The sequence below is a fragment of the Strongylocentrotus purpuratus genome, unplaced genomic scaffold (genome assembly GCF_000002235.5).
Source record: "Strongylocentrotus purpuratus isolate Spur 01 unplaced genomic scaffold, Spur_5.0 spur5_scaffold_4, whole genome shotgun sequence".
Classification (NCBI taxonomy): Eukaryota; Metazoa; Echinodermata; class Echinoidea; order Camarodonta; family Strongylocentrotidae; genus Strongylocentrotus; species Strongylocentrotus purpuratus.
The window spans coordinates 30,779,824-30,791,934 of NW_022145610.1; the positions used below are offsets into that span (position 1 = coordinate 30,779,824).

The 12,111-nt window shown below is 36.2% G+C and overlaps 1 protein-coding gene across 1 annotated transcript; it reads left to right on the forward strand.

The window, feature by feature from the left end:
• The first annotated feature begins 2,652 nt into the window (after positions 1-2,652).
• On the forward strand, positions 2,653-12,111 carry LOC105446977. The gene is made up of 5 exons (XM_030997870.1): positions 2,653-2,929; positions 8,406-8,548; positions 8,829-8,959; positions 9,918-10,112; positions 10,670-12,111. Exons 1-5 carry the CDS (start codon positions 2,771-2,773, stop codon positions 10,747-10,749), a joined length of 708 nt encoding a protein of 235 aa, XP_030853730.1. The 5' UTR covers positions 2,653-2,770; the 3' UTR covers positions 10,750-12,111.

The window sequence follows — 12,111 nt, forward strand, 5'->3', positions numbered from 1 at the left end:
AAAGGGCTCTGATGTAACGAGGTAGCTGTTATAACAAGGTTATTTTGCAGGTCCTAGCTCTTTATATTCTGTTGTTTTTTAAACCCTGATATTATAAGATTCCTGATATAACAAGGTAATTTCCTTGGTCCCAAGGACCTCGTTATAATGAGTTTCAACTGTAGAACAAAACTAGATGATGTTAATTCTTGTTTCCTAAACTGCCTATTTTATTGGACGGGGTATTGTGTTCCATAGACACTGAATGTGTGATAAAAGTTAACTAAAGCACTGCGTTGCATGTTCCAAATTTTAACCAAAACGGGCAAGGAGTCCAATGTTAAAATTTAAAAAAATAATATCTCTATAATGCACATACAAAGAAATGCCACACTTTGTGCGTTTTATTTTACCCAAGGTTGCAAGCACTATCATATGAATAACAGGCAGCTGTGTTTTAGTAAACCTGTCCAAAATTATGTGATTTAATGTACATTGTATATAGCGTACAAACTTGAAATGTGTATTATGACTGTACAATGTATACAGCATATAAGCATTGTGTGTCTGTTGAATTCATGGAAATGTAATAAACACTACCCCACATGCACAATAAATGAAATTTTGTGTGTTGCATTTGTCATAGATAACTTTTCAAGTGTGCTTGCAAGTTGCTCATTATAATTCAGGCCTGATAAAAACCTGATTTTTTTTTCAACCCAATTTTATCCAGATTTCCCCCTTATTTTCTCTATTCTTCCCTATTATTTCCCAATTTTTTTCACTCAAAAGGGGGGGGGGGGACTTGTTAGATGCCATTCCCCCCCCCCCTGAATCCTCTTCTGTCTTTTTTATTACTCAAGAGGGGGGTGGGGGGAGTGCTCGCTATCACACCTGATAATTATATCACAACCCCCCCCCCCCCCCCATAAAAAAGGAACAAATCAGAACAAAAAAGAAAAGTCTGTTAGATATGTTTGATCGTAGTGACGCAATTCAACTACATGTACATGTCCTCTTTTTTTTTTAATCGTAAAATCAATTTAATGTAATTTTAACAGCCCAATCTGAACATGAATTCTAAAATATATTCGCCTTCTAAATTGGTTTTGCGAAGGCAGCGAATGATCTATGCCAATGGGTGAAATTTAAAAAAAATTGCTCTTAGTCGCTGTAAATTAAAAGCACACTTTATGGTGAAAATAAAAAGGGGCACTTATCCAAGGGGAAAAGGACACTTATTGGTAAACAAAGGGAACATGTGTCAATGTAAAAAAAAAAAAAAGTGAATTATCAGAGGTGAAAATGAGGCACTTTTAGCACCTGATAAGATGGCACTCGCTAGAGATGAAAAGGCAATTGTGAGAACGGAGAAGGGGCACTTATTACTAAGGAAAAGGAGCAGTTGTCAGAAGGAAAGTGGCACTAATGGTCACTTATTAGAGATGCATGACAAGGGGTTCTCACTACAAAGTTAAAGGGGGCATCACTCACATTTGAATAAGAGCACTCACCGGAGATAAAAAGGAGCACTTATAATTATGAAAAGAGGGCATACAAAGGAAAAGAGACACTTGTCAAAATAAAAGGGACACCTCTGAGATTTGAAAAGAGGCAATTATAAGGCGTGAAGGGGCAATTATCAGAGGTGGTAAGGGGCACTTCTTGTACCTGAAAAGGGGCACTCACCTGATATGAATAGGGGCCCTTGTGAGAATGGAAAGGGGCACTTATTACAAAATAATTGGGCTCTTGTCGAAGGAAAATGGGCACTAGATTTTAATAGCGGCAAAGGGGGCACGTATAAAATAAAAGTGGGCACTTATCAAGGTGAAAAGGGGAACTTGTCAGAAGGAGAAGCGGTACTTATTACAAAAGAACAGTGCACTTGTCTAAGTTAAATGGGTTCCTCTCTAAAAGGGGCAATTATCATAGGTGAAGGAGGCACTTATCAGAGTCGGTAAGAGGCGATAATAAGCATTTGTAAACGTGATCGTGAACCTATTAGAAATTAAAAAGGGGCACTAAGTGAAAAGGAGGTAGGCCTACCTTTCCTATGTTAAAAAGCGCCACGTTAGGGGTACTTTAAAATGTCGGGGGTGCACTGTGCCGCCCCCCCCCCCCCCCCCCACCCCCCGGCTTCGGCGCCTCTGATGAGTAGGTACTCGACTCGCAGGCGAGACTAGACAAGGGGAAGTCCCCTCATTATCGGCGAAAACACCCTTTGTGCTCACCTGGTAGCCGATGTATTTCGTATTCTTGTGTATTCAGAGCCTATCGAAAGTCTAAAGTCCTAACATTTGAGGTAACGAAAGTATAAACGTGATTGTAGAACAATGTAAGTCATACAATGTTTCGAAATTAATGAACTTAGTGAGTATATGACGATATGTTCTCGTAACTAGAAGATATCATTAGCTTTCTGACGTATTTTACCGCTTTATGAGGGGGCCTTAACTTAACAAGCTGTGCTTCAACCAAGGTCTCCTCGTCTTCCTTTGTTCTACATTGTACTGTTATGATTATACTCTATTATATTTTGTCACATGTGTTTTCTGGAAGACAAATAAACTTGAAACTTGAAAACTTGAACTTGAAACTTTAGCCAAAATACGAGCTGCATCAGAGACTAGGTACGCACCATTTAGCGGGTTAGCACAGTGACACTACTAACTTTATTATGACGTCAGGCCCTGTGCTTCAAAGGCGGAAGTTAAAAAGGCTGCCAAATTAACTGCAGTATCACAAGTACGACTCTGTTTATCTACCAGCTGCCAACTAACTCAAGCAAATGAGTACCTTGTCGTCAGGCCAGTATCCCCCTGTTAGAAGAAACACTGGGGACTCGAACCGGGGACATGACAATCGGAACAGAGCGGAAAACACAGGAAGAATGCCGAGAAATCTGCGCCAACTGACGCCCGTACAGAGAGAGCAGGTTTATAAACAGGTACAGATATTGATATACATAGACTAGACTAGATATGGTTTGGTGGAATTCACCATACACCAGTCACTTTTGTCTGGTATGTACGTGTGTATGTGCGTTGAATAGTCTAATATTCATGGCGATCTACTTAGTACATATTTTTTGAACCATTCACACATGCTCCGGGCTACTTCTCCTCCGTACTACAGGCTTTATACTTAGGTCTTAAAATCTTTCCACATGAGTCTGGAAGCATTAATAATTACCCACAATATAATTCGCACGGTTTATAATGCATGAAATAGACTATAAATATATTAATAAATGTATTTTAATGTATTTTTCAAGGGGGGGGGGGGTTTAAAATTTGAAAATCGCGCCGACAGATATTTCGCTCAGCTGGTCAGTGAATAGGGGGGGGGGTAAGAGCACATATATTTTGTTTTTGTTTTTGTCCCGGAAATTATGCCGACAGATATTTCATTCAGTGGAGGAGGGGGGGGGGGGGGGGGGGAGGTAAGGTTTTTTTTTTTTTTTTACCCTTCAGTAACAACAAAAAAGAGGCTTTTTTAATTTAATTTTTTTTTTAACACTTAAAACAAATTTGAGGGGGGGGGGGGGTTAACCCCCGAAAACTCCCCCCTGGGTATGCGTCTGAAAACAACTATACCTTGAATATTAAAGCAGTCATAACTTTTATATACCGAAAAGGGTCATAGAATACATGTACGATTTACCAATCATGGTATTTAAGTTTGTTAACACTATCGAGAGTCTTAATAGGGTCTCTGGACGCGCACCACTCGAGTTTGTGCGCTAAAATCCTTTGACATCCATTAACACGTAAACCAAAGGAACTGAATAAATAAAATTTCTCTGATAATATAACAATTAAAACAGGAATCTTTATGTATCGTTATTAAAAATTTTTGTTACCACCCATGTTTGAAAATTACTTTGTTACAGTTGACAAGAAACATAAAGTTAACACAAGACAAAAAAATTAAATTTTCTTGCCATATGCACGTTTAAAATTACGAAAGGTAAATTCTATTCAACAAAAAGGAGGGGAATCATGGAATAATATTGACAACTCAATCAAACATGTGACCACTCTAAGTTCTTTCTAGTCGAAACTCAAGTTGCGTCTTCTTGCCACATATAAATGACTTCCCTGATGCATACAATTACCATATAAATTATGTCGTTCTGTATTATTGTTGTGTTTTAGTTTGTAATGTTCTGTATACGTCTTGCATTTTTTTTTATTGTGAATTTTAATGTTTTGTATTTTCCACATTTGTCATTTATGTTATGGGTCCACCCACTTCTCTCAAGCCATCGGCTTTATCAGGTGCTAATGGTCGAGTACAATTCTCAATGTATATAATAATGTAAGTGATTTTGTATGAAATATTGCAGTACTCATACCCGCCTACCATGTCAAGTCAGTAGTCTTTTGAAAAGTCCCCCAGGGCGCTTTTCAAAAGACTATTGACTCAGTGTAGGCAGGGCATGGCTAAAATCACCACTCCAATTTCGACCAATCAGATGGCTATATTTATAAATAATATAAAGCGAGGTATATAAATATATATATATATATGAAGAGCTTGATTCCAAAAGGAGCTAAATCCATATTTTATCAAAATGGAGTTATTTGTCTTAAAATAATGATTTCCTACATGGGGACAAAATAAACTATATCACATTTGAAAATTTCACCAGGAAGTATGAAAAAATTTAGGTACAATATCATGTTTCATTCCAAGAGGAGCTAAATCCAAATCGGTTTCATTCCAAAAGGAGCTAAATCCACTTTGGGTACTTCTGAGTAAATCAACTTTTTTATTTCTCCACTTTCCCTTAAGAAATGTACCTTCATGTTGTTGTATATGTTAAAGGTGTCGCCCTGGACCAATAATATGATAAGAAGAAAAAAAATCTACCACTTATTTCTGATTTTTACTAAATTGTTAGATTTTGTGGATTTAGCTCCTTTTGGAATGAAACATGGATTTAGCTCCTTTTGGAATGAAACGGATTTAGCTCCTTTTGGAATGAAAATGTGATATGTTGTTTACTTTCTTTTCAAAAGGTTTTTTTTAGTTGTGATTTCACTATTATTATTTAAAAGGAAAGGTTTGCTACTAAATTTGAATAAATTTCAGTGACTTTATTGAGAAAATATGAAATTTTCCAGGTACAATATCATGTTTCATTCCAAAAGGAGCTAAATCCATGAAAACAAATATTCTAAAAATTTAGTAAAAATCAGGAAAAACTGGTAGATTTCTTCTTATCATATATTATTGGTCCAGGGTGACACCTTTAAAATATATAACAACACTAAGGTCCATGACTAAAGGGAAAGTGGAGAAATAAAAAAGGTGATTTACTCAGAAGTACCCAAAGTGGATTTAGCTCCTTTTGGAATGAAACTCTTCATATATAATAATGTAATAATATGTTCCGCGCCTAGAAACGTAGTATTAGGCGCATTATAAATGTGAGCTATTATTATTATTATTATATGTGTAAGTGGATTTGAAGTAGAACTAGAGGCAGTATATAGAAGTAGTAGTAGTAGTTGGTGTAATAGTAGTAGCAGTACTGGTAGAATAGAAATAGTAGTAGAAGTAGCACCGTCTAGTAGAGAAGTACTAGTATTAATAGTAGTAGTAGTAGTAGTAGTAGTAGTAGTAGTAGTAGTAGTAGTAGTAGTAGTAGTAGGAGTTGGATTAGTAATATAATAATAATGATAATAATAATTATTATTATTAATATAATTTTTATCATTATCATCATATCATCATTATTTTATAAATATTATTATTATATAGGCCTATCTTTATTGCATTTTTTCTTGATGTTGTTATTGTTCTTGTTGCTCTCATCATAGTCATCTTCATCAATATCTTTTCAATTGAAGGTCTATTCATTGATTGATGATCAAGGTACCAACAACTACTGTATGTCAAAAACAGACTATTATAGTTTCAACACAATGTAACCAATACTATTGATTATCTATTATTCTTGGTAATCAGCATCAGTGTACAGAAGAGAGAGGTGATCCTGTTAAAACTTCTGGTCGTTTCATGGTGCTTGGTTTTAACCTGAATTATTATGTGGGCTACTAAAATAAGTACCGGTAACGTACTCGCTATGATTCTGAAACTATGTTTCCTTATTTATTTTGATATGACCGCACGTATTGATATAAGGAACAATTTCTATATTCATACTGCTCATTGCCATTGGGGATATTAATATCCGTCTCCTGGTTTCAGTAGTATTCACTTCCTTCGAGGAAATATTTAATTTATTTATTTTTTCCCTTCCTTTCTTTTTATTTTTTATTTATTTCTTTCATTTCTTCTGTCTGTATGTCTGTCTGTCGTTCGTTCTTTCTTTCTTCCTTATGTACAAAACAGGAAATAGTTTAGTCTGTTTCCCCTTTTATGGGGTCATAATAAACATTTTTAATGCCAACTGTGAGAAAATATGAATATAATTGTTTTTTCTTCACTGAAATGACAATTAATACACGAGTATAGTTCTTGTTTCCTTCGTGTCGATCTCTGTATTGCCATACATGTAAAAACATGTATAAAGAAAATGTACACATTATTGGGGCCTACATTTCCTCGATAATTTTGATTGGTACCATAAGTTCCACTATTTTTTCTCAATCACATGGCTTTTGCGTAATTTGTAGACTATTTTATGTGTACTTTTTAAGAAAACTATAAGATTTCTAGAATATTTGCCTAACAACATTCAGTAGTTGAATATTTTGGTACATTATCATGGTTCGTAACTTCTCATGCCGTTTCTTTGCTGGTGTAAATGTCGTTAGAAATGCATTAATCCGGTTTGTATAATTATCTGCCGAGTATGTAAACAGTGTCATCAATTTTATGCAATTATGAAGGTTGGTATGTTGTTACTTTGTTAGTGTGAAGGTCATTAGAAAGGCATCCGGTTTGTCTATTTGTCTGCCGAGTATGTAAACAGTTGTGTAATGCTCTAGCATTCTGTGAGGAAAGTTCCTTGACCGAAGATAGTGAACTATTTGAGACTTATTTAGGTGGGTTTTTTTTTAATGTCAATGTTTGTTAAAGAAATTCTCTGTTGTCTTTAAAGGGATAACATGTACATTACAAATGGGTAACAAAGATTTGTTTTCCCCCTTTGGTAAAACCATGGACCTTCTTATAGTAGGTCCATGGTTAAACTATGATTTCTATTTTTAACAGTATGCCTACTTTTCCACTTCAGTATAATAGTTTTTCTGCAACATGCAGATCTTATATCTTGCATTATTTAATTGAGAGCGCATTGTATGTTATAATTCTATGTAAAAAATGCTATGTTTACAGACAATGTAGTTAAAAATATGAATAGTATTAACACTGATTTTTTTATAAATTATCCCTCTGACGCGATATGGGATACTGCTTTGTCGGAGTAAAATCCAGAACCAGAACCAGAACCAGAACCAGATTAGTATCTGGTATCTGGTATCTGCAGAACCAAAGCGGGGAGTTGTCCAAGAATGATTGCCCCCGGGGTAGTTCCAAGGGAACAGTATTGTCCTAGGAGATGGTTGTCTGATAGTTTATGTCCTTGGGATGTATAGGTGTCCAGGACGATATTCCAGGATATAGTCGTGGTTGTACACTTTAAAAAGTTGTATAATATTTCAACAACATGAATTTCTTAATTTCTGCAGGTTCTTGAATCGCATCTGCCCTTCCTATGCGGGCATAATGATCCTAGCCATCATTATGCATACCTTAGGTGTAACATTTTCGTTGATAGAACCAAGGGGATAGGTTTTTTTCCAGGGGAAAATAAGTGTCCTGGGCGATAACTTAGTCTGAGGTTTAGTTGTCCAATGTTCATTGCCCGGTGGGGTCACTCCCCTGCAAAGAGTGACACGTATGACCGTTACTACCAATGCATATAACCCCCTTTTGCGGTCAATTTCAAGGACATTTTGTGAAACTTAACCCCCTTTTTTACGTCAAAACAAGGACAAAATCGTACTTTGGAATACCCCTATTTATAAGATTGTAAGGACACTTTCGCAAATTTACCCCTATTTTACCATATTTCAAGGACAAGACTCGGCTCTGAGAATTTTTCTTCCCGGTTTTCTCTTTTCCCTTTTCCTGACCCCTATTTATCAATTACGGGGACACCTGTGCACCCCTATTTTCTTTATTTCGAGGAATATTTTGTCCGCGGACATTGCTTGATTCTGCGATTTTGGTAACGGTCATGCGGTCCGGAAGTCACATTGAGTGACCCCACCGGGGTTCATTGTCCTACAAATTAGTTGCCGCAGTGGTATAGTTATCCAGGATATTGTTCATGGGAGGTAGTTTATGTATGTGTGATACTAGTACAGGGGTATAGGTTTTCTGGAATGGCCAATATATTAAAGGTTCATCAACAAACTCATTAACGGTTAATTTCATTTCTGCAGGTTCTTAATTCGAGCCTCCCGTTCTTATGTGGACATCTTGACCCCAGCCGCCATTACGCGTACCTTAGGAGTAAAGGTTTCTTTGACAGAACAACGGTACAAGTCATCGATAGTCATGTGACCACAGATGAGAAAGTAACACGGTGAGTAAATCTGATTTAAGATAGGGGAGGGTTTAACAATCCCTCCATTTTGTAGGGGAAATGAAAAAATATGCTTTTAAGGGGTTTAAAGAGGCGGTCTATTTTAATTTTTCTGTATTTCAAAAAAAACTACTGGGTGAATTAATGTCTAAACCCCCCCCCCCCCCTTTCCACCCTCTTGAAACAATTCTGAATCCGCCCCTCAAGGTACAAGTGAAGCATAATTATACAAAATTTACAAAATTCACTCATTCATTTGATTCGCTTCTTTTTTTCGCAGCTTCATCGATGAGCTTCTGAGATTAGGTGCCAACGCTGTTTCTGCTTTTCTAGAATCGTTGGAACAGAACAGAGTTGAGCAATTCGTCTTCAGTACACTCGCTGATAAGTTACAATCATTCAGAATTGAAGGTAGGTGACAAAAGTGATATGCTCATTTTAAACAAAAAAACATTATATATATAACACACCTTGAGAAAAAAGAAAAAAGAAATCTGACATACTGAGGGAAGGTCTGTGACTAAATTTTGACCCGACAATTTTGATGAGATCAGTTATCTTGGTAGATTCGTCTCTTGACAGATTTTGATGACAGTCACTCTTTATTACATCAAAAGATCAAAGTTTACCAGGCGCATTTTTAATTTTTTATTTTAATCGTTGCTTATTGATTTGATATATCAACTAGACCATCAGTGACAACATAAAAAACGTCAACATGCTATTTAGTTCATACAAAGATATGATAGATGATAAAAAACATATTTACTTGCTAAACATCCTGATATTCACAGAAATTTAAAGATGATAATGAGCAACATAAGTAAAACCTTTACTAGTTTATTCTAGTCTAGTCCCGTTTATGTTTCCCGCTTTGAACAAGTGGAATAGGTGAGTTGTTATGCAGTCTCTTTTGTGTGATATTCACCAACAAATATTTCTACACTCTAGTAAAAACTTGCAAGTTGTATTCATCGATCAGCAGTTGCACAAAATGTCTGTCCTTTATTGAATGGAACCAGTTCATGGTTAGCACATTACTGCAATGACCCCCAATATCCACAGATCTTTAAAACATAAAGAGGTCCCACTTTGTACAATTTGAAATAATCACTCCTACAGCGATGGAGGTGCTACATAAATAGCCTTTGTTTCCCCTTTTCAAAGAATACTTCCACCTGTGTATCATGGAGTGCACTGCTTGTGCATGAATGAATAATGATTACATAACTTTCATGAGCACGTATTAAGTTTTTCGTCTCTGTGTATTTCAATATTTGTTCTGCAATGACCTTTATCTGCTCATGCTCAGACTGCAACCGTGAACTGGCTTATTCCTATAAACCATTTCATTCTCTTCAATATCCAGATCTTCATGTCCCGTCAAACAATCACAACCATGACAATAGTAATGAACACTTCGATATCAACGATGATGCCACATGTGACGACGAGCGACGATTTCACTCGTCCGCCAGCGACAATACAAGCACCACCGACGGGCACCGATCTGCTCTTCCTCCCATCGATATCAACCTGCTTCGCCAGGCCGAAGGATTACATTGTGAGTCAGTGACATAGCTTAAGGGGTCATGGGGGCATGTGCCACCATCCCCCACTCCCTCCCCCCCCCCAAAAAAAAAAAAAAATAATAATAATAATAATAATAATAATAATTAAAAAATAAATAAATACAAAAATAATAATATATATATATTTGTTAACTATGTGCAACTTCTAACAACTCTCTCGATTTTACCAACGTTGTCATACTTCCTTTAATTATCATGTAACCATCTTTTTTTTAAATCAAATCAAAGCAACAAAGTTTCTGTTATCTATCTGTGTTATCGAAGAAACAGCAAACGTACATATTTTAGGATCAGTAATTGTGTATGTGTATGATGTGGATTTTATTTGTATTTTTCTCATGTACGTATCTCATGACCACAATTATTTCGAATTAATGTTAGCACACTTCTAATATACATGTTTATATATACAGTAGGCTGTATTATATGTTATATATATATATATATATTATTATGTTATTATGTTATTATATATATATATATATATATGTTATATATGTTTAATAACTGTATTTTGGTTTATTTTCAGTACCAGAAGATGAGCATGGTGACGGAGAAGAAGGCTCTGACATCAGTAGTCTAACGAGCCACGCCCCTTATCAACAATGATCCGACTGTTGCTGAGGTTCTGTGTTGTGAAGAATTAGCATATGGATGCTGAAAAATTTGATCCCAAATGAGGGTTTCAAATCAAACACAGATGACAGATCTATACCTGAGCTACATTTCTGTGTACTAACTTTGCCCTTTAGATCAGTAGGAATGTAGTTGTTATTGGGTTGAATATGTAAAGATCTGTACTGTATTAGACAACGGGATTCCTTGACTATAATGTTTACGAACCTGGGATCTTGGAACCCTTATGAGTGTATGCTCTTTGCAAAACTGCATCATTTGTTGATCGCGTCAGCGAATGGCGCAATCTTTTACGTGCCTCATGACAGTTTTATCACACAAACAAATGATTGCAAAGTGAGTGAATACTGTGTTAAAGCCCATCAATACTAATGAACATGACGGATTAGACTACTCTGCAAGGTCACTGGACAGGTGGCTATCTCATCAAATCAGCTCTCAATTAACATAAGAAAAAAAAGGATCATGGGGGACCAATGGTCACCGATTATGCATTGTTTGTTATATAGAGGGAGCAAGTAGCTATAAGTAGTGCACTGTGGCTTTAAATTATTGGCGAGTGCACTATCTTCAATTGATAGGCTGGATTAGCGTAAGTAAAATCGCAATCGAAATGACATGTTCTCACCTATAAGTAGATTAAAGTATATATTCCTCAAGTTACAGAAGTCTGAACATTCCATTTTTGTTTTCAAGGAAAAAACTATGCTCATTTCATAATCACTTTTATGTTGTTGTCTCAAATGTCCCTCGGGGTTGACAATGATTTTGACTCTAAGAAATAAACTCTAATGCATACGTTAAAGCAGGTCGTATTTGAGACAATGAATATGAACAAATAACTGTATTATATAATACATGTTTATTGTCACCTATATAGTTGGAGATCTACCGACAAAAGGAGGGGTCGTCCTTATAGCTACACGTACGTTTATTTTTGCTATGCATACATCATTTCTTAGCACGCTGACACGTCCAACATCACCTATCCAAGGTTGGGACGGTGCATTTAAATGACACTTTGATGTCTGTATGGTAGGAGATCTACCGACGTTATGAGGAATGCATTGTGGGATATCGCATTGTATGACGGTTAACCTTTTATTATAACTCATCCTGTCGAGTCCCATAATTCTTTGCTTTCCGTGCGACGTGAAATGTCTCTGCGTTCTAAAGCATATGATGTGGATCGAGTCCTATCATGGATTGTAATTCAAATGATATGTCTGTGTTTATTGAAGTCCAGGGGGTTGTTTCACAAAGATCCTATGTCAAACTTAACTCTAAGTTGGACTTGAACATTATGGAGAGCCATTTGTAGCCTTAAAATTAAAG